At 39.3% G+C, this 23,013-nt stretch overlaps 1 protein-coding gene across 1 annotated transcript in view; it reads left to right on the top strand.

Annotated features, from left to right (window-relative positions):
• LOC120360104 (interferon-activable protein 204) overlaps positions 1-23,013 on the top strand; it is an 83,848-nt gene that overhangs the window by 11,310 nt on the left and 49,525 nt on the right. Inside the window, exons 6-8 of the mRNA XM_074389751.1 lie at positions 1,039-1,227; positions 2,131-2,304; positions 6,682-6,801. Of these exons, the coding sequence (XP_074245852.1) occupies positions 1,039-1,227; positions 2,131-2,304; positions 6,682-6,801 (483 nt within the window). The remainder of the gene's footprint in view (positions 1-1,038; positions 1,228-2,130; positions 2,305-6,681; positions 6,802-23,013) is intronic.

Genomic DNA, 23,013 nt, shown 5'->3' with positions numbered 1-23,013 from the left:
CATTCAGCAAAAAGTATTGAACAACTGAGAAATAGAATTCGGGTGATACTTGGAAAATCAGGTAATCTGTACTTGAATATTAGACACATCATGTCACTGAAAAAAAAAAGAGCAGAATAATTTTTCTAATATGTTACTGTCAAAATTCATGAAACTAGTTAGCATGAGAGATTCCAACTCAGAAAACCATCTATACCTGGCTATTGATGCCAATAATTTCTTAGATGACCGATAGCTCACAACCCTTTGTATTTATTTTCTAGAACAATCTCTTATTTTACCAGCAGTGCTTTCTGTACACACTCTTAAGTTATTCTTAGAAATACATATCTAGGCCGGGTGTGGTGGCTCATGCCTGTAATCCAAGCACTTTGGAGGCCAAGGTGGGCTGATCACCTGAGGTCAGGAGTTCAAGACCAGCCTGACCAACATGGTGAAACCCTGTCTTTAAAAAAAACAATTAAAAAACAAAAAAGAAATACATATCTAGAATGATGGGTAATAGCCTTGATGAGCAAGAGATTGGAACATTTGAGCTTAAAGACCTGAGTTCAGATGGAAGCAGACATTGAAAGAGATTCAGTACACAGAGAAAGTCAAAAAAGTAATTAGATAGTTAATAGAAGCTTGCTTTTTATTATAGATTCCTCTTAACATGGTGAATGATGAGTTGTAACAGATGCTTATTCTTTTTGCATAGGGGCAGAGGCCAAATAACCCTACCAGAGTTCAGGTTCCTTTGTATCAAGGTGCTTTGGGAAGCATAGCTGTCCTAGAAATGAAAGAAGCTGAAATTGAGAAGATAACCCATTGCTCTAGAACGGTCATAGAAATACTTAGAATATTAAGGACTTAAACAAAAAGAGTATCAAGGGAGAGCCCTGTGAGATGGTCTAAACTAAGGCATGTGTATTGAATGTTGATACTGTACTAGGAGTTGCTGTATTGCTTCTTGTTTTTAATCTGTTACAAAAGACTTTCCTTTATGTATGATAGTTACTAAGTTCTCACCAACATGATATTAATTTTTTGTTGCAGAAAAATATAAAGAGGAAGGTGACAATCTATGAAATTCTGGATGAAACAGGGAGTATGAATGTAGTAGGAAAAGGAGAATGTCACAATATCTCCTGTGAAAAAGGAGATAAGCTTCAACTCTTCTGCTTTCGACTGAGAAAGCAGAAAGATGAGTTACAACTGATGTCAGAAATGCATAGTTTCATCCAGGTGAGAAATAGAGACAGAAATGTTAGTTTTCCAAAGATAAAAATCATCTGCTTTAAGTTTTAGGAAATCATATTTCTGTTGTTTTACACTTAAAATTCTTCAGAGTACATGAGAAACCAAATGATGCCCTTGCACTTACATTTTAAATGGAGAAAATTATTAAAATATATTGAGAGAATGACATTCATTATCGACTTCGAAAGAACATGAAACTTGTGCTAAATACTAAAATATTTGAAGAAATAAGGAAGGCACAGGCCTAATTTAATTAGTGATCAAAAGCAAGTTCTTTGCAGTAAGACAGAGTTGGTATATATCTTGCTCATGAGTTGCATGATATTGGAGAAATAGCTTAAATGTTCCTCCTGAGATTGGTTTGAAAATTAAATGAGATCGTGGATATATAGTTCATATCCCATTACCTTCCTTGTACATTGTGACAAATCAGTATGCACTAGATACTACTGCTGTTAACAAGGTAAAGACAGACACTGGAAAGATTTCAGGCAGAAAAAATGTTGCATACAACTATTAAAAGTGAGAAACAGCATAGTGAGTTCTGTACAACTTTGGAATATGTGGAAATGTGTCAGAAACTCACGCAAGACAGGTAACAAGCAGACCTCTTCTCATCTGTCTTCTGCCATAAAGAAAAAAATGGAGTTCATTTTTTAAAAATAAGTAAATAAAGATTTTATTTTACTAAGAATGTTAGAACATTTTACATTTTAGCAAAAAAATATGTTGGCAGTTGTCTGAAGGAATACATTAGATAGAGGCAATGTTCAGAGGTAATGGCATCTATTAGAATGTAATAAAGGATGATATTCTCAGATATTTAAAGATGTTGTACATTCCCTGATATTAAAAAACACTAAACAAAAAAAAAATGAATACTTTCAGATACGGAAGAAAACAAAGCAGAGAAGCCATGACTCCAGCAGCATGGCACTAAGCCAGGAACAGAGTCAGCTTCCAAAACCTTCAGAGGCTGGCACAACCCTCCCACTTGAATGCCATCTCATCAAGACTCTTCAAGGGCTGTCAACAACCCCATCTAGCAGTTCCTTTACCAAGGTACAATTTCCTGGGTCCCATGCCTCATATCTACCAAACATAAATTGCAAGGATTATTAGACTGTTGAAGGAGTTTCTCTTCTCATCCCTAACTGTGTACAATCTCTAGATGAAATTAAATCACCCATTTATTTACTGACTGTATACAGTGAGATACCACCACATTATCGTCTTTGATATCTAAGATATTTATTTGTGCAATGATTGCTGACCTCAAGAGGGTTAGTATCTTATGTTGCTCTACCTATAGAGACGGGGAGGGTGAATGGCCAGACAAGCAGAGATGAAGACAAAGAGTGTGTTATGCCCCACATTCCAGTTTCTTTCACACCTTTCCCCTTTGCTTACTGGTATTATTTCAGGATTTATTTTCAGCATTCCAAGTTGAAATAAATATTTCAAGTATACATTTTAAAACATGCTATTTTAGTTTTGGGAATCCACTTCTTCCATCCCATCACTGGCAGGAATCTCCTTAAATTTCAGATGCCAGCTTAAATATTTTCCTTTGGCAAGTCCTCAATGATACAAGATAGTGGAACTGATGAGTCCTTCTATTCTTTGCTTTTACTCCTGTCAATGAGAGTAAATTACTAATTTCACGGAAGTGAACAGAAAGGCTTATGATGTAAGATGTTTCCCATACTTACTTGATTTGGGGTTTCCTGTAATCCCAGCTACTCAGGAGGCTGAGACAGGGAATTGCTTGAACCCGGGAGGCGGAGATTGCAGTGAACCTAGATCATGCCACTGCATTCCAGCCTGGGTGACAGAGCAAGACTCTGTCTCAAAAAAAAAAAAAAAAAAAGGATAAGATAAAATATTTATCATGTGTTAACTCATATTGAAACTTATTAACCAGAAAAAAAATCTATTTTCTTCCCAACAACTAAGGACACAACTACTCAAACTTCTGACATCAAACTCCTAATGAATTCAGCCCCAGAGCAGAAGCAGCCTCAGCAATTTGGGTTTCCCCCCAATCAAGGAAGTATGGGAAACATCTATAGCACATGATATATTTGTGGAACAGACAAAAACTACAAGTCCCAGCACAGAACATGGAACAACAATGACAATAATTATATTTCGACGATTTGAGCACTTAACTAGGTGTTGGTTCTTAAATGTTGTTCCTGATGTACATTATCTCATTCCTTCTTCATAACTATCAAGAGAACGCTACTTTCTATCCCAATTCACATAGAACAAAATAGACATATACAGACATTAAAAATCTTCCTCAAGTTCTCAAAGACAGTGCTAGAGTCAGGATTCATATTCAGCCCTATCGAAATGTAAAACTTGAACAATTTATGATCACATGTGGCTTTAGATTAGAAGTCGAGATATACTAATGTCAGCAATTTATTTTAAAAATTTCGGAATTAACAGTGTCATGTAATGGGTTTGTTTCTGTAGTCCAAGCTCTACAGGCCTTCTCAAAAATAATGAGGTAGCCAGAGGAATAAAGTACCTTGTCATACAGAAGCCACTCTGCAGAATTAGAATCCTTTCATTCTTCTCTCTAACAGAGTGCTTTTTATATATTAGATAATCAAATTCTAGAAGTGGTAGAACTATGGAAATTAACGTGTTATTAATGAATGGTAAAAATCAGTGAAAATAGAGAAAATTATATGATTGAGAAGAACTATGTCCTTGACTTCGGGGAAAAAATTTTTAAAAAAACATTTATTCCAAATGCTAAAGTAGATTGTTAAGTATTTCTAAATATGATTGACAGCCCAGAGAATTCTGGTTAACTGATGCAGACTACAAAACAGCAGAATTCTGCCTCTGGAATTGTGGATTTGAAAGAATCTTTCCAGCACAGTGATGGGATAGATAGATGGATGGATGGATGGATGGATGGATGGATGGATGGATGGATAGATAGATAGATAAATAGATAGATAGATAGAGCTGGATTTCCTACAATCTGAAGAACAGACAACAGGTACCCATTTGTGTATTTCCTTGACTAGAAAGACTTAGATAATAAACACTCATCAGACATTTTCAGGGCGAAGTTTGTAATTCTGGTTTCTGTGTATGCAGAAGAGGAGATTTAGGGAATTTTTTTTTTTACATTTATACAGATATTCCAGGGAACATTTGCACAGAGAGGATCCTGTTAAAATGGATAAAATAGGCAGAGCATGGTGGCTCACACCTTTAATCCCAGCACTTTGGGAGGCCAAGGCAGGTGGATCACGAGGTCAAGAGTTCAAGACCAGTCTGGCCAAGATGGTGAAACCCTGTCTCTACTAAAAATACAAAAATTAGTGGGGGCATGGTGGAGGGCACCTGTAATCCCAGCTACTCAGGAGGCTGAGACAGGGAATTGCTTGAACCTGGGAGGTGGAGGTTGCAGTGAGCCTAGATTACGCCACTGCACTCCAGCCTGGGTGACAGAGCAAGACTCTGTCTCAAAAAAAAAAAAAAAAAAAAGGATAAAATAAAATATTTATCATGTTTTGACTCATATTGAAAATTATTAACCAGAAAAAAATAATCTATTTTCTTCCCAACTAAGGATACAACTACTCAAACTTCTGCCCCATCCTCGGCCAATTGCACTGGTGAATAGCAGCTCCTTATTTCTCTGGGGTGGACCACCAAGAGACAAGTGAAAGGCCCCCTGCCATAACTCTTGCTAAGGTTCCTTCTCCTGCAGCCTCCAAGCTGGAGAGGAAACATAGAGTCTGAGCTCATCCCAGAGCTACAGTGTGCCAAGCCAAGATTCGCAGCCGGTACGCGAGTGAGAAAGAAGCCCACACCTTCAGAGCACTGAGAGGGAGCATGTTGTGTCTTAGATGACAGGCACTGCGTATGTCACTTTGGATCCTTTTTTAAATAATCTTCAAATCTAAGTAATAAGGCAATCATCCCATTTTTTGGATGAGAAAACTGATAGTATCTTCTCAAAAGTGGATAGTCTGCATAGGTAAACTTCAGTCATCAGAGACCATCTAACTCTGAACCATCCTCAGATGTCACAGAAAACATCACAAACCCTATCTGGTAGTTCCTTAACCAAAGCACCAGCTTCCTGTTGCCATTCTTTGTGCCTCCCTTTGTTATAATTGAAGGGATAATCAGTATCTTGACAAAGCCTTTTAATCAATCTCTAATCAAATACAGTTGTTTTTATTTTACTGTATTTCTCATTCATTTATTAAGCATATAATCAGAGATGCTACTAGATTCTAAGATTGTTATGATTTACAAGGAATATACTGATACAATCATTCCTGACCAGTGGAAGAGAGTACACAAAAATGAAGAGAGAGATACAAGAGTGTGTTCCTCTCTGACATTTCATTGTTCATTCACAGCTTTCCCCCTTGCTTCAGAACCATAATTCAGTTTATTTTCAACATTCTTACTCTTTCCTACATGGGTTGTTTCATATATGGTACTCTCTTTGTCTGGAATCTTTTTTCTCCTCTGCCTTCACTGGCCCTTATATATTTCTGGGCCAGCCTAAAACTGTCCTCAAGCAAGACCTCCTGATAACCCCCTTCAAAAATAAAACAGATCATCTCTTTGTGTCCTTCACATATCCATTTATTTCCTTTACAATATTTGTCACAACAGTAATGACAGTATATTCTCAACCCTGTAAGTAAGCTGAGATTATATATACTACCTGCACAGGAAAGAGAAAACAAGGGTGTATGAATGAGTTTAGATCCATGTGTATCAAATCCTATTCCACACTGCATTTTATTTACCAGTGAGTGGGACTGTGTAGTCACCTGCCCCTGTGCCACATAATCCTCTATCAGCAGCAAACGAGAAGTCAACTTACAGAAAGAAAAGGGGAGTATTAAGTCATTATTCTCTTATCTAGTGTTTCACCCAAGCCCCAGGATGCACAATGACCCAGTCCTAGAGATGACTCCCTCACACCTGTGAGTTGAAGACAGACCTACTCTTTACAGTGCTCCATAGGTGATTAGATTTTTGTTTATTATTTTGTTATTTTTACCGAAAGTTCCTATTTTCCTGAAGAGTGTCTGTAGATTTTACCTGGTGGATCAGTAAACCGGCAGTGTGTTTTTGTCATCTTGGCAGAAGTGGTCTCAAATAAACCCCATGCCTAATCATTGCCAGCTCAGATCTGCGTTCTCTTTTACTGTAATGCTGGTTTCTGTGTATGCTGAAATGTAGGTTAAGAAAACTAAATGTATGCCAGCATCCAAAGAGATGAGCAGAGGGAGGAGTCTATAAAAAGGGATTTTGGGAAATATACACACACACATACATATGTATTACATCCAACTTGTATAGAAAAATATTAAGCAGAAAAGAAATTTCTTTCTGTCATAAAGTGGAAGACTAAATTACCCAAATTTATGACTCCAAAAGGATGAAGCCCACCCAGGAGCACAGTTATTGTCTGAGATCCATAGAACCAACCCACCAACTGTGGCCGGTCCTGTTTCTTCTGATACTCCACCAACCCCATCCAGCAGTTCCTTAAATAAGGTACCACCTTTCTGTTTCCATTCTTGTACCTCTAAAACATAATTGTAGTGGTAATCAGAGTCTTCAAAAAGATTCTAATTTAATCTCTGACTATATATTATTATTTTATTACATTTCTCATTCACTTATCAATATATAATTGGACACGCCACCGGATTCTAAGTCCTCCAATATCACAAAATATGCATTTATGAAATCATTTCTATCTTCAAGAAGATGATTGTTTTTCATTAGTGCAAATGTAGTAGTGTATGTGGGGAAGTATCCAGACAAAGAGAGATGAATACAACACTATGTTTGTACCTGCCATTCTAATTTCCTTTCCCAATTTTCCATTATGACAAATGACCATATCTTAAGGTTGATATTTAAAATCCCTATTTCTGTGCCGGGCGTGGTGGCTCAAGCCTGTAATCCCAGCACTTTGGGAGGCCGAGGCGGGTGGATCACGAGGTCAAGAGATCGAGACCATCCTGGTCAACATGGTGAAACCCCGTCTCTACTAAAAATACTAAAACTTAGCTGGGCATGGTGGCGGGTGCCTGTAATCCCAGCTACTCAGGAGGCTGAGGCAGGAGAATTGCCTGAACCCAGGAGGCGGAGGTTGCGGTGAGCCGAGATCGCACCATTGCACTCCAGCCTGGGCAACAAGAGCGAAACTCCGTCTCAAAAAAAAAAAAAAAAATCCCTATTTCTTTCCATAGCTGATGTTTTGACATAAGCTACTTCCTTCGTTTAGAATCCTTGACTCTCATCTCTTCATTTGCCCCAATATATTTCTGGGTCAACCAAGATCCCCCTTCCTCAGAAAAAACTTCACTGATGTCCTCCTCCTACTATAGAACACATCATGCCAAGGTGTCCTGAATACGTCTCTTTATTTTATTTAGAGCATTTATTAAAATTCTGATAATAGAGTGTTCTTTAACCATACTTGATAATAACTTCAGATTATAGATTTCTTGTCCAGAACATCAGACAAAGGTAAACTAATGAATTTATATCTGAGTGTTACAATTAAATCCAAGACTGCTTTTGGCCATGATATGACCAGTGGAGTCACCTCCACCTACAGAAGAGTAGACTGTGATCTACAGTGAGATGGAAGGTAACTGAAGAGAAAGGCAAGAGGAGAATCATGTCACTACTCTTTTAGTTGAAGACATGTAACCACACAGATTAATTGAAGACAGATTACCTGTATACAGGGGTTCTCAATTGGTGGTAGTTTTTTGGTTTGTTTATGTTTCTGTTGTTTTTGATAAGCCCAAGAATTCCATTTTCCTCAATAAATTCTACATCTTTAAATGAGAGTCAAAGCTAACTAACATGTCCTCCTTAGCCATCTTGGCTTAGGTGACCATGGATGGAACTCGTGTGTAGTCATTACCAGCTCAGATCCACTTTTCTGTCACTTCATAGACATAATTGGACATCCCAGGACAACATTCTGGGAAATAACTTATTTCTCCTACATTCTGGCTTTGAAGGGACTACATAAAGTTTTCTTAGGTTCTACCATTTTAAGTAGGCATTAATGTCTGTTTCCATAGCAATTAGATTTATTTGACTGCATCTAAACCTCCTTTAGCCCAGGAATCCCAGCTAGGGTCCTATGTCTGCTATACCTAACCACTCATATGGCCAATTCTTCTTTGATATCTAGCACTTCCACAGGAGGCCTGGAAAATATGTCTGATTACTTCCTCTGTGATTCACTAGCTCTGAAAGAAATCCTTGCTTTTATATATCTTAGGTCATCCCTAAGTGATTGTTTGTATTTAATAATATGGTTGTTCTATGCTTTTGGATTTTTTTTTTTTTTTTGAGACAGAGTTTCGCTCCTGTTACCCAGGCTGGAGTGCAATGGCGCGATCTCGGCTCACCGCAACCTCCACCTCCTGGGTTCAGGCAATTCTCCAGCCTCAGCTTCCTGAGTAGCTGGGATTACAGGCATGCACCACCATGCCCAGCTAATTTTTTTGTATTTTTAGCAGAGACGGGGTTTCACCATGTTGACCAGGATGGTCTCGATCTCTCGACCTCGTGATCCACCCCTCCTCGGCCTCCCAAAGTGCTGGGATCACAGGCTTGAGCCACCGCGCCCGGCTGGATTTTTTTTTTTTTTTATGGAGTTTCGCTCTTGTTACCCAGGCTGGAGTGCAACGGTGCGAACTCAGCTCACCACAACCTCCATCTCCTGGGTTCAAGCAATTCTCCTGCCTCAGCCTCCCGAGAAGCTGGGACTACAGGCATGCGCCACCATGCCCAGCTAATTTTTGTATTTTTAGTAGAGACGGGGTTTCACCATGTTGACCAGGATGATCTTGATCTCTTGACCTTGTGATCCGTCCGTCTCGGCCTCCCAAAGTCCTGGGATTACAGGCATGAGCCACCGCGCCTGGCCTATGCTTTTGGATTTAAAGCCAAAAGCAGACTATTCTTATGTTTCATCTTTTGTCGTGACTCTCCTAAATCAAAGAGCACAGAATGGTTGGGAAAACTATAAATAGAGATATTACTGGCTTAGAATTAATACCTGGGAAAGAAAGAAGTTTATTAGTTTTATTCCAATCACTACAACTTTATCTGGGTTTTCCACAAGAGGGTCAACATAAATCATGATACATTGCTGGATCAGGCAGACACATAAACCATGCATAGTATTTGAAATAACAATGAAAATAATGATATTTTTCTAACTGAGCATCTACTGGGTAAAGGGTAGAAGTAAAAGCTATGATTTTATGTACATGATTGCATTTATTCTTCATGAGCACAGTAGGAAGACCACACTCCAGGGAAAAAAATGTGTTCTGCTTTTTTAGACAAGTTAAATTTGAGATTCCAACAGGACATCTAAGAATTATCCATCTGATACGATAGAGCTTGAACTTGGACAATTTTCGCTGGGCCTTTTACTGAATTACATCAGTATAGACATAGTTGTTAAAACAGTGGATGTAGCTGAGAGTATCTGATAGAATAGAAATAATAATGCCACTCATTTACTGAGTATGCAGAATGATTCAGACTCTTCTAAGGATTTTTTTCAATAAGTATCTTCATTAATCTTTCACAGTCCGATTGTTTCATGTATTAACTCATTTAATTCTTTGTGGTACACAATGAGCAGAAGAAAGAGTTAAATTTGAGGATGGTCAACATAGCTCATAACAGTCCTGTATTACCAAGGATGTCCCTAACCAAATCAGAACACAAAGATACCCTCTTTCATGAGATACATATACTGGTCAACACAGAGAAGGTTGGATCTACATGACAAAGTTCACGCTGTTTGTCACATATATTCATGTGGGATTCTTGGAATAAAGGCTAATAATGGAATGCAAAAAGATCAGAACAAAGGCTAACACATTCAGACACACAGAAATGCTGAGGCTTTCCAATCGCTCCAGTTCTCAGGGCCATTAGTCAAAAGTCCCAAGCCTTCCTTGACAGCAGTTGCACCAAGAATACCTTTTGTAACTTCCTCCTACCTTTCCGCTCAATGAGAACTTTCCCCTTAGCCCTTGTCACTGGACACACCAGCTCCTTTCTCTCTCCTGCTGCTCCCTGACATCTCCTGCCCTTTCACTTAAGCTCATGCTGGTTAGGAGTGAATATCACATGTCATGGTCCCAACAGAGGGGAAGATGTGACTCAAAGGACAGGAATTCGTTAAAGGATAAAGGTGAGAATGAGAAGAGTCCTTCCTACGGAAATAGAAGAGATATGACTCACAGGGAGGAGAGACAGTGTGATTGAAGGGAGAAAAGTATGACGACCTGCATCTCAACTGGTTTATTTTTATCTCTTTCTGCTTCAAGGTCACCAAGGAGAAGGATATCAAATAAGTACTGCTCAATCTTTATTCACGTGTGGAAATTTTGCCTCAACTCCTCCGTGTAAAAACTTGATGCCATTGATAATGATGTTTATGAAGATAAGCTTGAAGCACAGAAAATAATATAGGTATATATGTCTGGTTGAAATACAGTATATATACCAGTTATTAATTCTAGGAAATGGAGTATTACGGGTACATTTTATTTTATTATTTTTACTTTTTTGCCTTTTCATCATATCATATTTTACATTAGAATTTTCATGATTAGAAAAAAAAAATAAACTTTTATTTCTAAAAGAGTGCTTCCCCAGGAGTCTGTTTAATCGATCTGTGAGTTACATAAAAACAAATAAACCGTGTCCTGCAAGTTAGGGTGGGGCACAGAGATTTATAGTTTGGATGGGATCTTTAAGACTGAACTGACTGTGCTCGGCACAAAGAAACCAGACGGAGGGGACAGACAGGGGTGAAATCCAGCCTATGATTCTGTTGCAAGCACTGTGTCCTGGGAAGCAGTTGCTGCAGCCCAAAACTAGAGATACTGTTTCAGAATTGGTCTCCTGGAGGGGGAATGATTGGGTAATTTGCTTGCCAAATCAGGCACCTCTGGCGATGTGCATGAAGGCACTTGCCTATGTGAGAGGAATTCCTGGTCCGGTTTGATGTCAATTATTGGGTCTGTATGTTTCCCTCAGCACCGACAGCTCCTCAGGAGCTCTCCAATCCTATTTCCTCTTCTCACATTCCACTATATGAATCCATCAGAAAGTTGCCCCGGTCAGACAGTTAACTTCAGCAAACCGAAGACTAATTAATTTATTTTAGAGTAAAATGGCAGATCGTATGTATCTAAATCTTATGATGTATTTATAGATCATATATTTGGTACCTGATACAATTATTTTGTGTCACTTAATCTTCATAGTAGCTCTAGAAGGTTGACAGTTCTCTCCTTTTTACTCTCTGTATATAAAGAAAAAAGGGCACAGAAAGGTAAATTTACTTTCCAAGGGACAGTTCGGTGGCTTATATACTCCTTGATTTAACATCCAGGGTTGTTATTCTGGCTTGGGTTAGGTATGCTAATGTTAGGACAACAGGGATAAGATGAAAATTAAACAGTGAATAAGCCAGGATTCCACCTAAGCTGGAGAAAGCTGAAAAGAGCCTTACTCTCATCCTTACAATTATGAAAAAGTTGCTGTCCTTTGGATGGGGCTCCTTTATTTCATATTCTTTGACATCCTTGAATGTTTCACTGTGCTATAAGGTGGGTTTAATTGATCAGCTTTATTTCTGAATCATTTCATGGTGCCAAGGGTCAGCTCAGCACTGTTAGGCTGTATGCTCTAGCCCTGGGGGTCTGAAACTAGGCCCATACCTCTTTTTCCTGGCCACTTAAGGTGAGGGATGTGCTGTGCTGAAGGGACTGACGTGTTCTCAGTCCACTGACGACAACATTTATGTGAGGACATGCTGGCAAAAATGCTTTGGAGGGACAGCAATGGTGGCTCAGCGTCACCAAGGCCATGCTGTAAGTGGGTGTGGCCAGGTAGAAACTCTGGGACAGGCCAGCAGAGGAGGAGCACTCTAATCTAACAGGCCCCACCCTATGAGCAGATAGTTCATTTCTATCCAGGTCCAGCAGCCAACAAAGGCTAGAGCCACCGAGAGGAGTATGGCAAGCCTTCAGGGCTGGGCATCCACATCCATGCTCCACTGCAGCCATTCCTGCGTCAAACCCTGTCGGTGCATTCTGGAGTTCTGTCTCTGCCAACTCTCCTGGCATTTCTCCCAGCCAGCTCAGATGTCTGTGGGAGTTCCAGGATCTCCTCTGGCTAGAATTCTGGAAGTCCATGATGAGAGTGGGCCACTCTATACCTATTTCATTCAACCCTTTCCCACATTTTTAATTTTTTGAGAAACCTCAATAATGTTTTCCGTAATGATTATACCATTGTGCATTCCTATAAACAGTGTATAAGGATTGCAAATTCTCTACATCTCACCGACATCTGTTGCCTTTGTTTGTTTGTTGATAATAGACATCCTAACAGATGTGAGGTGATGGAATACTGTCAGACAGTCTTCCAAAGTGGCTGCAACAATTTACATTCCCACAAGCAGTGTAGAAAAGTTCTAATTTCTCGACATACACATCAACATTTGTTATTACATAATTTGTTATTCTAGTCAGCCTAGTGGGTATACCCAAACTAGTGGGTATGAAGTGATTTGCATTTCCCTGGTTAATAATGATGTCAAGCATTTTCAAAAATACTTATTGACTGTTTGCACATCTTCCTTGGAGAAATTTCTATTCAAAGTCTTTGCCTAGTTTTTAATTAGTTTGTCTTTATTATTAAGTTGTATAGTTCTTTATATATTCTAGATACAAGTCCCTTATGGAATACATGATTTGCCAATATTTACTTTCATTCTACTGGTTGTCTTCTAATATTCTTGATAATGTTATTTGATACGTAAAAGTTTTTAATTTTAATGAAGTCCAATTTATATATTTTTTGCATATGCATTTGATATCATATCTTAGAATCTATCACCAAATCCAAGGTCATGTGGATTTACACCTATATTTTATTCTAAGAAATGTATCATTTCAGTTCTTACGTTTAAGAGTTTTGATCCATCTGGGCACAGTGGCTCATGCCTGCAATCCCAACACTTTGGGAGGCCAAGGCAAGTGGATCAGGAAGTCAGAAGTTTGAGATCAGCCTGACCAACGTGGCAAAACCCCATTTCTACTAAAAATACAAAAAATTAGCCAAGTGTGGTAGCGCACACCTGTAATCCCAGCCACTCAGGAGGCTGAGGCAGGAGAATCGCTTGGACCCAAGAGGCGGAGATTGCAGTGAGCTGAGGTTGCACCACTGCATTCCAGCCTGGGCCACAGAGTGAGACTCTGTCTCAAAAAAAAAAAAAAAAAAAAAAAAAAAAGGAAGAAAAAGAGTTTTGATCCATTTTGAACTAATTTTTTATATGATATGATATAATGGATCAAGTTTATTCATTTTTATGTGACTATCCAGTTGTCACAGTATAATTTGTTGAAAATGACTAGTCATCTTTTTTATTAGAGAGAAAGCTACAATACCTGTGAATTTTAAAATAGCATCCTCCTGGCAAATGAGCAAATTAAGATAAAGTCTTTTGAGTGGATCTCAATTTAATATGACTATGCCCTATAAAAAGGAAAAATTTGAACACAGAGAAGGACGTGCTATGGAGAACACCCTGTGAACATAAAAACAGATATTAAGATTATGCATTTTTTGGCCGGGCGCGGTGGCTCACACCTGTAATCCCAGCACTTTGGGACGCCGAGGCAGGTGGATCATAAGGTCAAGAGATCGAGACCATCCTGGTCAACATGGTGAAACCCCGTCTCTACTAAAAATACAAAAATTAGCTGGGCATGGTGGCGCACGCCTGTAGTCCCAACTACTCGGGAGGCTGAGGCAGGAGAATTGCCTGAACCCAGGAGGCGGAGGTTGCGGTGAGCTGAGATCGCACCATTGCACTCCAGCCTGGGTAACAAGAGCGAAACTCCGTCTCAAAAAAAAAAAACAAAAAAACAAAGATTATGCATTTTTAAGCCAAAGAACACTGAAGATTTTCACCAAACCACTAGAACCTATGAAGTAAGCACAGGACAGATTCCTTCAAAGCCATCAGAAGAAATCAAATCTGCTGACACTTGATCTTGGACTCATAGCCTCCAGAGCTGTGAAACCACAAATCCATGTTGTTTAAGACACCCAGTTTGTGGTCTTTTCTTTTAGAGGCCCTAGAAAAGTAGTAGCTAATTTAGTAAATACCTAAAAATGTGGAGATGGCTTTGGAATTGGAAAATTGCTTTCAGCTGGAAAAATGAGGTGTGTAATATAAAAAGTGTAGGTTGCCTTTAAGAGATTATTAGTAGGTATGGACATTAAGGGAGGTTCTAATATGGGCTTAGAAAGAAAAGAGGACAGTCAAAGAGAAAGCCTCTATTATCTTTTAGAATAAACATGTCATCTTGAACAGAATGCTGCTAGAAATATAAATGTTAAAGGTGCTTCTGATGAGGTCTCAGATGGAGACAACGTATATGCGCAGAAAATAGGGAAAAAGGCAATTCTCATTATATTGTGAGAGAAGACTTGGTTCTCTTGGCTGTATTGTGCTCTGCTGAATAAATAGTAGAATCCATTAAGTGATGAACTCAGATATTTAGCTGAGGAGATCTCTAAACACAGTGTTGAAGGAATACCCTAATTTCTTCTTATTGTTTAAAATAAAATGAGAAGAGAAATAAACTGAAGAGAGACATTTTGAAAAAAATAAAGGAGAGTTTGAATACAAGCATTAGAAAACTCCTTCGCCTATTCACATTGCAGAGAGAGAGAGACTCGAGAGAGAATACCAAGAGAGATGTGTTTCTGGATACTGGATGACCACATGCTGAACAGATTAGGTACATGACAAGTGGATACCATCAACCATCTCAGCTGACATGCTGTCAGCTGTACCAAAGTATACTGAGCATGAATACAAAGAGCCTTAAAATCTAATATAATTTTCTTTACTGGTTTCTGAATTTGTTTGGGACTTGTATCCCTTTTCTTCTTTCTGGTCTTTTCTTTTAAAATGGAAATGTCTATGCCATGCCTGTCAGATCATAGTATTTTGAAAGAGATAACATATTTTCTAGCTTTTCAGGTTCACAGATGGAGAGGCGTTTTGCCATGGAATTAATTGTATTCTGAGTCTCACCCATATTTATTTTGATATTTAGTTGAGATTTTGGACTTAGATAATTTTGATGAATGAGTTGAGACGGGGATACTGGGATGAGGTGATTATATTTTACATTTCATCAGAATACGAATTAGTGAAGGTCAAGAGTGGAGTTCTACTGGTTGAACTGTATCCTCCCAAAGTTTGTGGGCTCGGTTCCTTATGTCTCATATCTCAGAACATGACTTTATTTGGAATAGGATAATTACGGATACAATGAAGTAAGCTGAGGGCGTTGGGTTAATGATTGTCTAATTCAATACCACTGGTGTCCTTATTTTTTTTATGGAAATTCCAGAGACATATTTACAGGTAGAACATCATTTGACAACGAAAGTAGAGATCAGAATAATGCATTCATAAGCCAAAGAACACCAAAGATTTCTGGCAAACCACCAAAAGCTAGGAAAGATACATGAAATGGTTGCTTTCTCAGAAGAAATCAACCCTACTGACCTCTTGATCTCAGGCTTAATTCCTCCAGAGATATGAAATAATAAATTTCTGTTGCTTAAGCTACCAAGTCAAAGGTACTTTGTTACAGCAACCCTTTAAAACTAATACACTCTTAAAGGACCATCTTCCTTTTCATCAGAACATTTATCTCAGTGTATCACATTTATTAATTGCCTGTTAAGAAAAATAACTATCTTCCAAATTCAAGTATAAGGTCCATAAAATTTGGATTTGTTAATTTCCTCTTTTATCTACAGAACCTTAGAGAGTTTCTGGTAGCTATTAAGAACTCAGTAGAATGGATGAATAGATAAATGGGTGAATGAGTGAATGGCATTCTGGCTTCTCATCAATGCCTCTTTAACACAGCTGTAAAATTTGGCTTAAGCCCCTAGGCTCTATAGCCAAGTTACATTTCATCTTGAATAGTCAACTTCCAGTCATGATTTGAACATGATCATGTAACAAAATGGCCATATTTAATTTTTTAAGGCACTCCGTGACAAAAGAGGATAAGAGAAATTATTAGATATTGTTTCTGATAGAACTTAAGCAGTCTAGGCTGAAGAAACAAAGAGATCCCCTTGCATTTAACAGAAAGAAGAATGATTTAGTTATTATATTAATTTAATATGACTAAGGGTAGAATGAGCTGTACTATGAGATTGTGAGTTTTCTGTTGTGACCTTTCTTTTTGGAGGGCTGTCATGGTCTATCATTCCTTATTTTTTATTTTTTAAATTTTCTACATTGGCAGATAACGTTATATGTTTTTATCAGGTACAATATGATGTTTTGAAGTATATGTATATTCTGAGGTGATTAAATCTCGCTAATTAACAAATATATTGCCTCACAGCTATCATTTTGGTCATGAGAAAACATAACATCTCCTCTTTTTACATTTTTCAGGAATACAACATTTCATCTTTAGCTATAGTCACCTTGCTGTAAAATAGATCTCTTGATATTTATTCCTACTATCCTTTTACATGTCTTTTGACCAACATTTTCCCATTTCTCTCTCCTACAAACCACCCTCGCCTCTGGTTACCACCACTCTACTCTCTATCACTATGAGAGCAACTTTTAAATGGTTGGGCTCTGTGTCCTTACCTAAATCTCATCTCAAATTGTCATCCCTATAATCCCCAAGTGTGAAGGAAGGGACTTGGCGGAAGGTGATTGGACCATGGGGGCGGTTTCTCCCATGCTGTTTTCATGAAAATGAGTGAGTTCTCACAAGAGCTGATGGTTTCATAAGTGTTTGACAATTCCTCCTTCACATGCTGTTTCACCTGCCATCATAAAAGGCATGCCTGCTTCCCCTTCTACCATGATTGCAGGTTTCCTGAGGCTGCCCCAGCCATGTGGAACTGTGAGTCAATTATATCTTTTCTCTTCATTTTTCTTTTCTGTATAAATTACCTAGTCTTGGGAAGTTCTTCGTAGCAGTATGAGAACAGACTGCTACAATGGGATCCTGTGATATTTGTCTTTCTGTGCCTGGCTTATTTCATTTAACATAATTTCCTTCAGGCTCATCCACGTCATCCCAAATGAAAGGACTTCCTTCCTTTTTATGGTTAAAAGTATTCTATTTTGTATATATACATTTTCTGTCCTTTTTGTGGGGGCTCGGGGACGTTGATTTTCTTGGCATTTGGGAGACATCCTCCTCCTCCATCAGGAGAGGACAGAGAGAGTTGCCTGGATGTTTATGGACAAATGGGTGTACCAAAAGCCCATGAAAGCAGACGAGATCGTTGGAGACCATGCAGTCTTGTGTTCAAGTCTTATGTGGTCTCTACATTTTTGAGCTTTTAAGAATAATAGCAGAGGTTGCAGTGAGCCAAGATGGTGCCACTATATTCCAGCTTAACAGAGTGAGACCCTGTCTCAAAAAAAAATAAAAAAAGAATCTTTGGCCACACTTGGTGGCTCATGCCTGAAAGTATAGATTCACCAATAGCTTGCACCATGTACCTGAAAAAGCCAAAGGCACTCAGTGCTAGCTGTGAAAGCAACCAGAAGGGGGGCTGTACAAAGCCACAGGGGTGAAAGTACCCAAAACCAGTAGGAGCCCACCTCTTGCGTCAGCATGACCTGGATATGAGACGTGGAATCAGAGCAGATCATTCATCTTGGAACTTTAAGATTTAATGACTGCTCTATTGGATTCTGGACTTGCATGGCGCCTGCCCCTTGGTTTTGGCCAATTTGTTCCATTCTAAAGGGGTGTATTTACCCAATGCCTGTACCTCCATTGCATATAGGAAGTACCTAACTTGCTTTGGATTTTACAGACTCATAGGCAGAAGGGACTTGTCTCCCATCAGATGAGACTTCGGACTTGGACTTTTGTATTAATGCTGAAATGAGTTAAGACTTTGGGGGACTATTGGAAGGGCATGATTGTGTTCTGAAATGTGAGGACACGAGACGTGGGAGGAGCCATGGGCACAGTATTTGTGGACGAGTATGTCTGCCCACTGTAAACCTCTCTTTTTCCTTAATATTCAGGGGCAGATTTCTCACTGATTCTTTCATTTATCATTTTCAACTTTCTATTTTAATCTCGGACTTTTATAGACTTTGATGACAGGCTCTCTCAGCTTCCTTTTTCCAGGCTTAAGTGTCCCCATACTTTGTCCTCTCTCTTTCCATCTACTGATCTTTCCCATAAAGTGATTATTAACTGTCTTCATTAAAGATTTCCCCTGATGTCCTCTACCTTCCCTGAGGTGAGGTGGTGGATAGAATAGTACATTCTGCCCCATGTGCAGACATGACAATGGTTATGCAGAAAGAACTTTCAACAAGGAATGAAAATTGAAACCTACAGAAAACACAACAAAAAACTGGATAGTTAAGGGCAGCATGGACACAAATAAATAAACTTGCTCCTTTTCAAAGTAGGCCGAGGCGTGATCTAGAATAGAAATTTAGAGCTGTAAAGGAACTTAATTTCTGCAGGTCAGTTAGCTGGTTCGGCACATTATGTGAAGTTACTGTCATCTTGTGGCAAGACCTAAGCACTACACTTTCTGACCTTGAATAACCTAGGAAAATACAATCCACAACACAACCAGGCCTTTTGCTAACGCGCCTTAAATACTGCCTAACAGTTTATATCTGAATAGAACTATGGCATATATCGTCACTTACATGGTCTCATGCCGAATTCAAAGAAATCATGTGAGCATAGAAACCATGTTATTCACGTTGAGTGCTTGCGTGCACGCGCACACACAAATACACACACACAGAGTAAAAGATGTCATGGTTTTTGCTGTTAGAGTCGAACTTAAAAATCTCTAAATTGTTACATTTGGAGGCTCTCATTTTGGGGGATCCTTGTGTGAGACGCTCCTTTGTTGGTCAGTTTTAATCATACAGACAAATAAATGATATATCAATTGTACATAGATTAAAAATGTAAACAAAGGGCAGATAAGATGGAGACATTCAATGATCTGTCCAATAATATAAAAACAATTTTTGTGTGCAGGCAACTTACATTGACTGGAAGGAAAGAGAAGGATAAATAATACTTGAATTTGAAAGAGCGGATGTATGAATAACAAGACTCCCTTGAAGAAGAACGGATCGTCTGGGACCACAGCAGGCTAGGGACAGGGAGAACAATGGACAGGCTGTGTGGAAGAACAAAATGACCTAGTATCCAGTTTATTTATTTTTTCAGTGCTATCATTTCTTTCCTTTATCTTCAAAAATTGCTAAACCATGTAAATGCAGTTTTGAGAAATTAAGATTGAAATTTCATATTCATGTTCACTGCAATTGAACTGGAGACAAAGGTGGGTAAAAAGGAAAGTTGAAAAAGGGGGGTAAAGGGGGTAAAGAGGCTGGCGTACTAAATTAGCAATAAATTCCAGCAGCGTTCCTTTGGGGACTTTCATGCTGAAATGTAATCCCCAGTGTTGGAGGTGGGGCCTGATGGGAGGTGTCTGGATCACGGGGGCGGATCCCTCATGAATAGCTTAGGGCCATCCCCTCCTTCCTTCACCAACAGGCATTCCCTGAAATGCCATAAAAGGAAAGGCCCAGGCTTGGCAGAGAAACGGATCTGGCAGATTCGGGACTCCTACGTATACTTTTTCCCTCCTCTTCCTGAAGACATTTTGCTACAAGCATATAACTCAACTTCTGAAAAATACGGTCTTCCTCACTGCGGATACCACGCCAGCGTTTTGAATCGTCAAGTTAACTGTCTTCATCTGTCCTGTTTGCAGTATGTCGTTTGCCTGTGACAATATTACACTTATCTGGAAGAAAGAATTTAAACCTATCCAGTTCCTCATTGGTGGTGTTATCCAGGCCCGTTAGCAAGAGTATCTCCGTATTTTACTCTCCGTTTCACGACTTCAGGATCAGCTTATAAGGAACACAAACTATGTAAGATCATACCACCCAAAGTGATTCTACATTCAAAATAAAGCGAGGTGAGCTGTTCATATTTTGTAAAGGGGAAATAAAATGTTTACAGTGTTGGGGACCAGTACGACCCTGTGCTGGGGTGCCCCGTGTCCCTGGAGTGATGAGGGAGTGAGAAAAGGAAATAAAGACCAAGACACGAGTAGAAGTTCACAGCATGGGTCCAGGGGTCCAACGCACTCTCACACGGGGTGATCTGCCTTGGCACTGAGCTCTGGGCTCTACATGCTTTCATGTATACACTCGTTAATTGAGAGACGGGGGAGGCCTTGAAACTATTGGAAGAGGCCTTGAAACTAAAGTGGGCAAGATAGCCAAGGGGGAGAGGTGTGGTCTTGCCGTGATTCTTAAGCAAACCTGGTTGCTACCAACGTGCATTTGCATCAGAAGCTTAGCGGATAGGCGCCACCAGCTCTGACCACACCCAATGCTTTTATCTCCGGAGCATTGCTGGCATAGAGCAATTAAAATTACTGCATATTCTGAGAACCTTGGCAGAACCTGTGGCATTCTGGTAATCTCTGCTCTGCCAGGCTTTTCCTTCTTGCAAGCTCCTACCTACAAAGACCCTCCCAGATCTTGTGAGCAGAGGTCGCCTCCCGGAGATCTTAACGCAAGTCCTCTTTAGGAGATCCTCATGCAGACTCCTTCCTGAGAAGGCATTCGTAGGACAAAAAGCAGTATTTACTGCCCTGCAACATGCAGACTCCTTCCTGAGAAGGCATTCGCAGGACAAAAAGCAGTATTTACTGCCCTGCAACCACCCCACGTATTCCACGGTTTCACAGCGCTCTCGGATGGTCTTTGCACCCTGCTGCTGCTTGATTTCTATTTTACTGCACCAATATTTGATATAGCTTAGTTCGGGGTAGAAACTTCAGTGTACAATAAGCAAAGCAAGCTTATAATTATTTGACTAGAATTAACATAGGTCTGCCCCTGGCCATCTTGACCCACACACAGTATAGTAAAAGAGATTTTGGGTCGGGCGCGGTGGCTCACGCCTGTAATCCCAGCACTTTGGGAGGCCGAGGTGGGTGGATCACGAGGTCAAGAGATCGAGACCATCCTGGTCAACATGGTGAAACCCCGTCTCTACTAAAAATACAAAAAAATTAGCTGGGCAAGGTGGCACGTGCCTGTAATCCCAGCTACTCAGGAGGCTGAGGCAGGACAATTGCCTGAACCCAGGAGGCGGAGGTTGCGGTGAGGTGAGCCGAGATCACGCCATTGCACTCCAGCCTGGGTAACAAGAGCGAAGCTCCGTCTCAAAAAAAAAAAAAAGAGATTTTGGTGAAATACAAGAAAGAACTCCTTAAGCAAAATGGTCATTCTTCCTGGGAAAGACATCTTCAGAGAGTATACACCTCTGGAATTCTTAGAAAATGAGATACATTTTCCTGTTATTTTTTAAAAGTTATTCAGGCATAACTGACATACAACACAATGCACATATTTTAAGTGTACAATTTAAAAATTTTTGAGTGTATACAGTAAAGCTCAATTTTTAAGTTTCTTCTTTAATAAATCATGTTTTGGGAATAATACTTAGGTGATTTGAATATTTATTTGCCTCAAATCTCATGCTGAAATGTAATTATCCCTAGGGTTGGTGGTAGGACTTGACAGGAAGTGCTTGACTCAGAGGGGTGGATCCCCCATGAATGACTCAGGGCCGTCCCCTTGTTGATCAGTGAGTTTTCCTCCGAGTCACACAGATCTGGTTGTTTAAAGTGTGTAGCACACTGAAGACCTAATGTGACTAGTGTCCTGTTAGAAGAAACAGGATCATCTCAATACTTTGAGGTAGGGGAAGGTGTCTTAAGCACAAAAGGTACAAGACAGGAAGGAAAAGTTAATTACATTTGATTGCATGTACACTCTAAATTTCTCAATAAAAAAGGCAAAATAAACATAATGAACACTTCCAAATCCTGAAAGAAAATATAGGCAATGTGGGGTGGCCGTGGTGGCTCACAGCTGTAATCCAAGCACTTTGGAGGCGAAGGCGGGCGGATCACTTGAGGTCGGGAGTTCAAGACCAGCCTGACCAACATGGTGAAATCCTGTCTTTAAAAAAATTTTTAAAAAATAATAATAAACAAATAAACAAAAATGTAGGCAATGTATATAATTCATAATGTATGTAGAACCAGATATTGTCCCATTTGTGCAGCCCACATGAAAAATGGACAACAGATATGAATAACCACATGACTCAAATGCCCAGCACACATATGAACGGGTGCTCAAAATTACCAGTATTTCGTGACTTCTAAAGCAGCAACCTATACGGTAGAGGACTTGAGCCAAGAACAAGAAAAGATGTTTCTGAGCTTAAGATAACCAACTGTAACTTTCAGGGGAGCTTGAATCCTCCCATTGATAGAAACAATGTTAATATATTCTGAGTTATTACTTTTAATATGAAGTTATTATTTTTTCCTATAGGCAGGTGATACCTAGAGAAACTGCTTATCCGTGTAGAATTTATAAGCAAAAATTAAAAGTATTATCAAGAACATTTTCAAAATAAGGAACCCATTTTAAATACTTAAAATAATTAAACCACCTAAATGTCCCAGTCTTACCATTGAAAGAAATGAAGGAAATTTTCATTTTTTGAGGATCTATTATATGCTAAATAG

Source organism: Saimiri boliviensis, chromosome 19, assembly GCF_048565385.1.
Source record: "Saimiri boliviensis isolate mSaiBol1 chromosome 19, mSaiBol1.pri, whole genome shotgun sequence".
Taxonomy (NCBI): domain Eukaryota; kingdom Metazoa; phylum Chordata; class Mammalia; order Primates; family Cebidae; genus Saimiri; species Saimiri boliviensis.
Note: the sequence above shows the minus strand (reverse complement) of the source record. Positions and strands in the feature narration are given on the sequence as shown.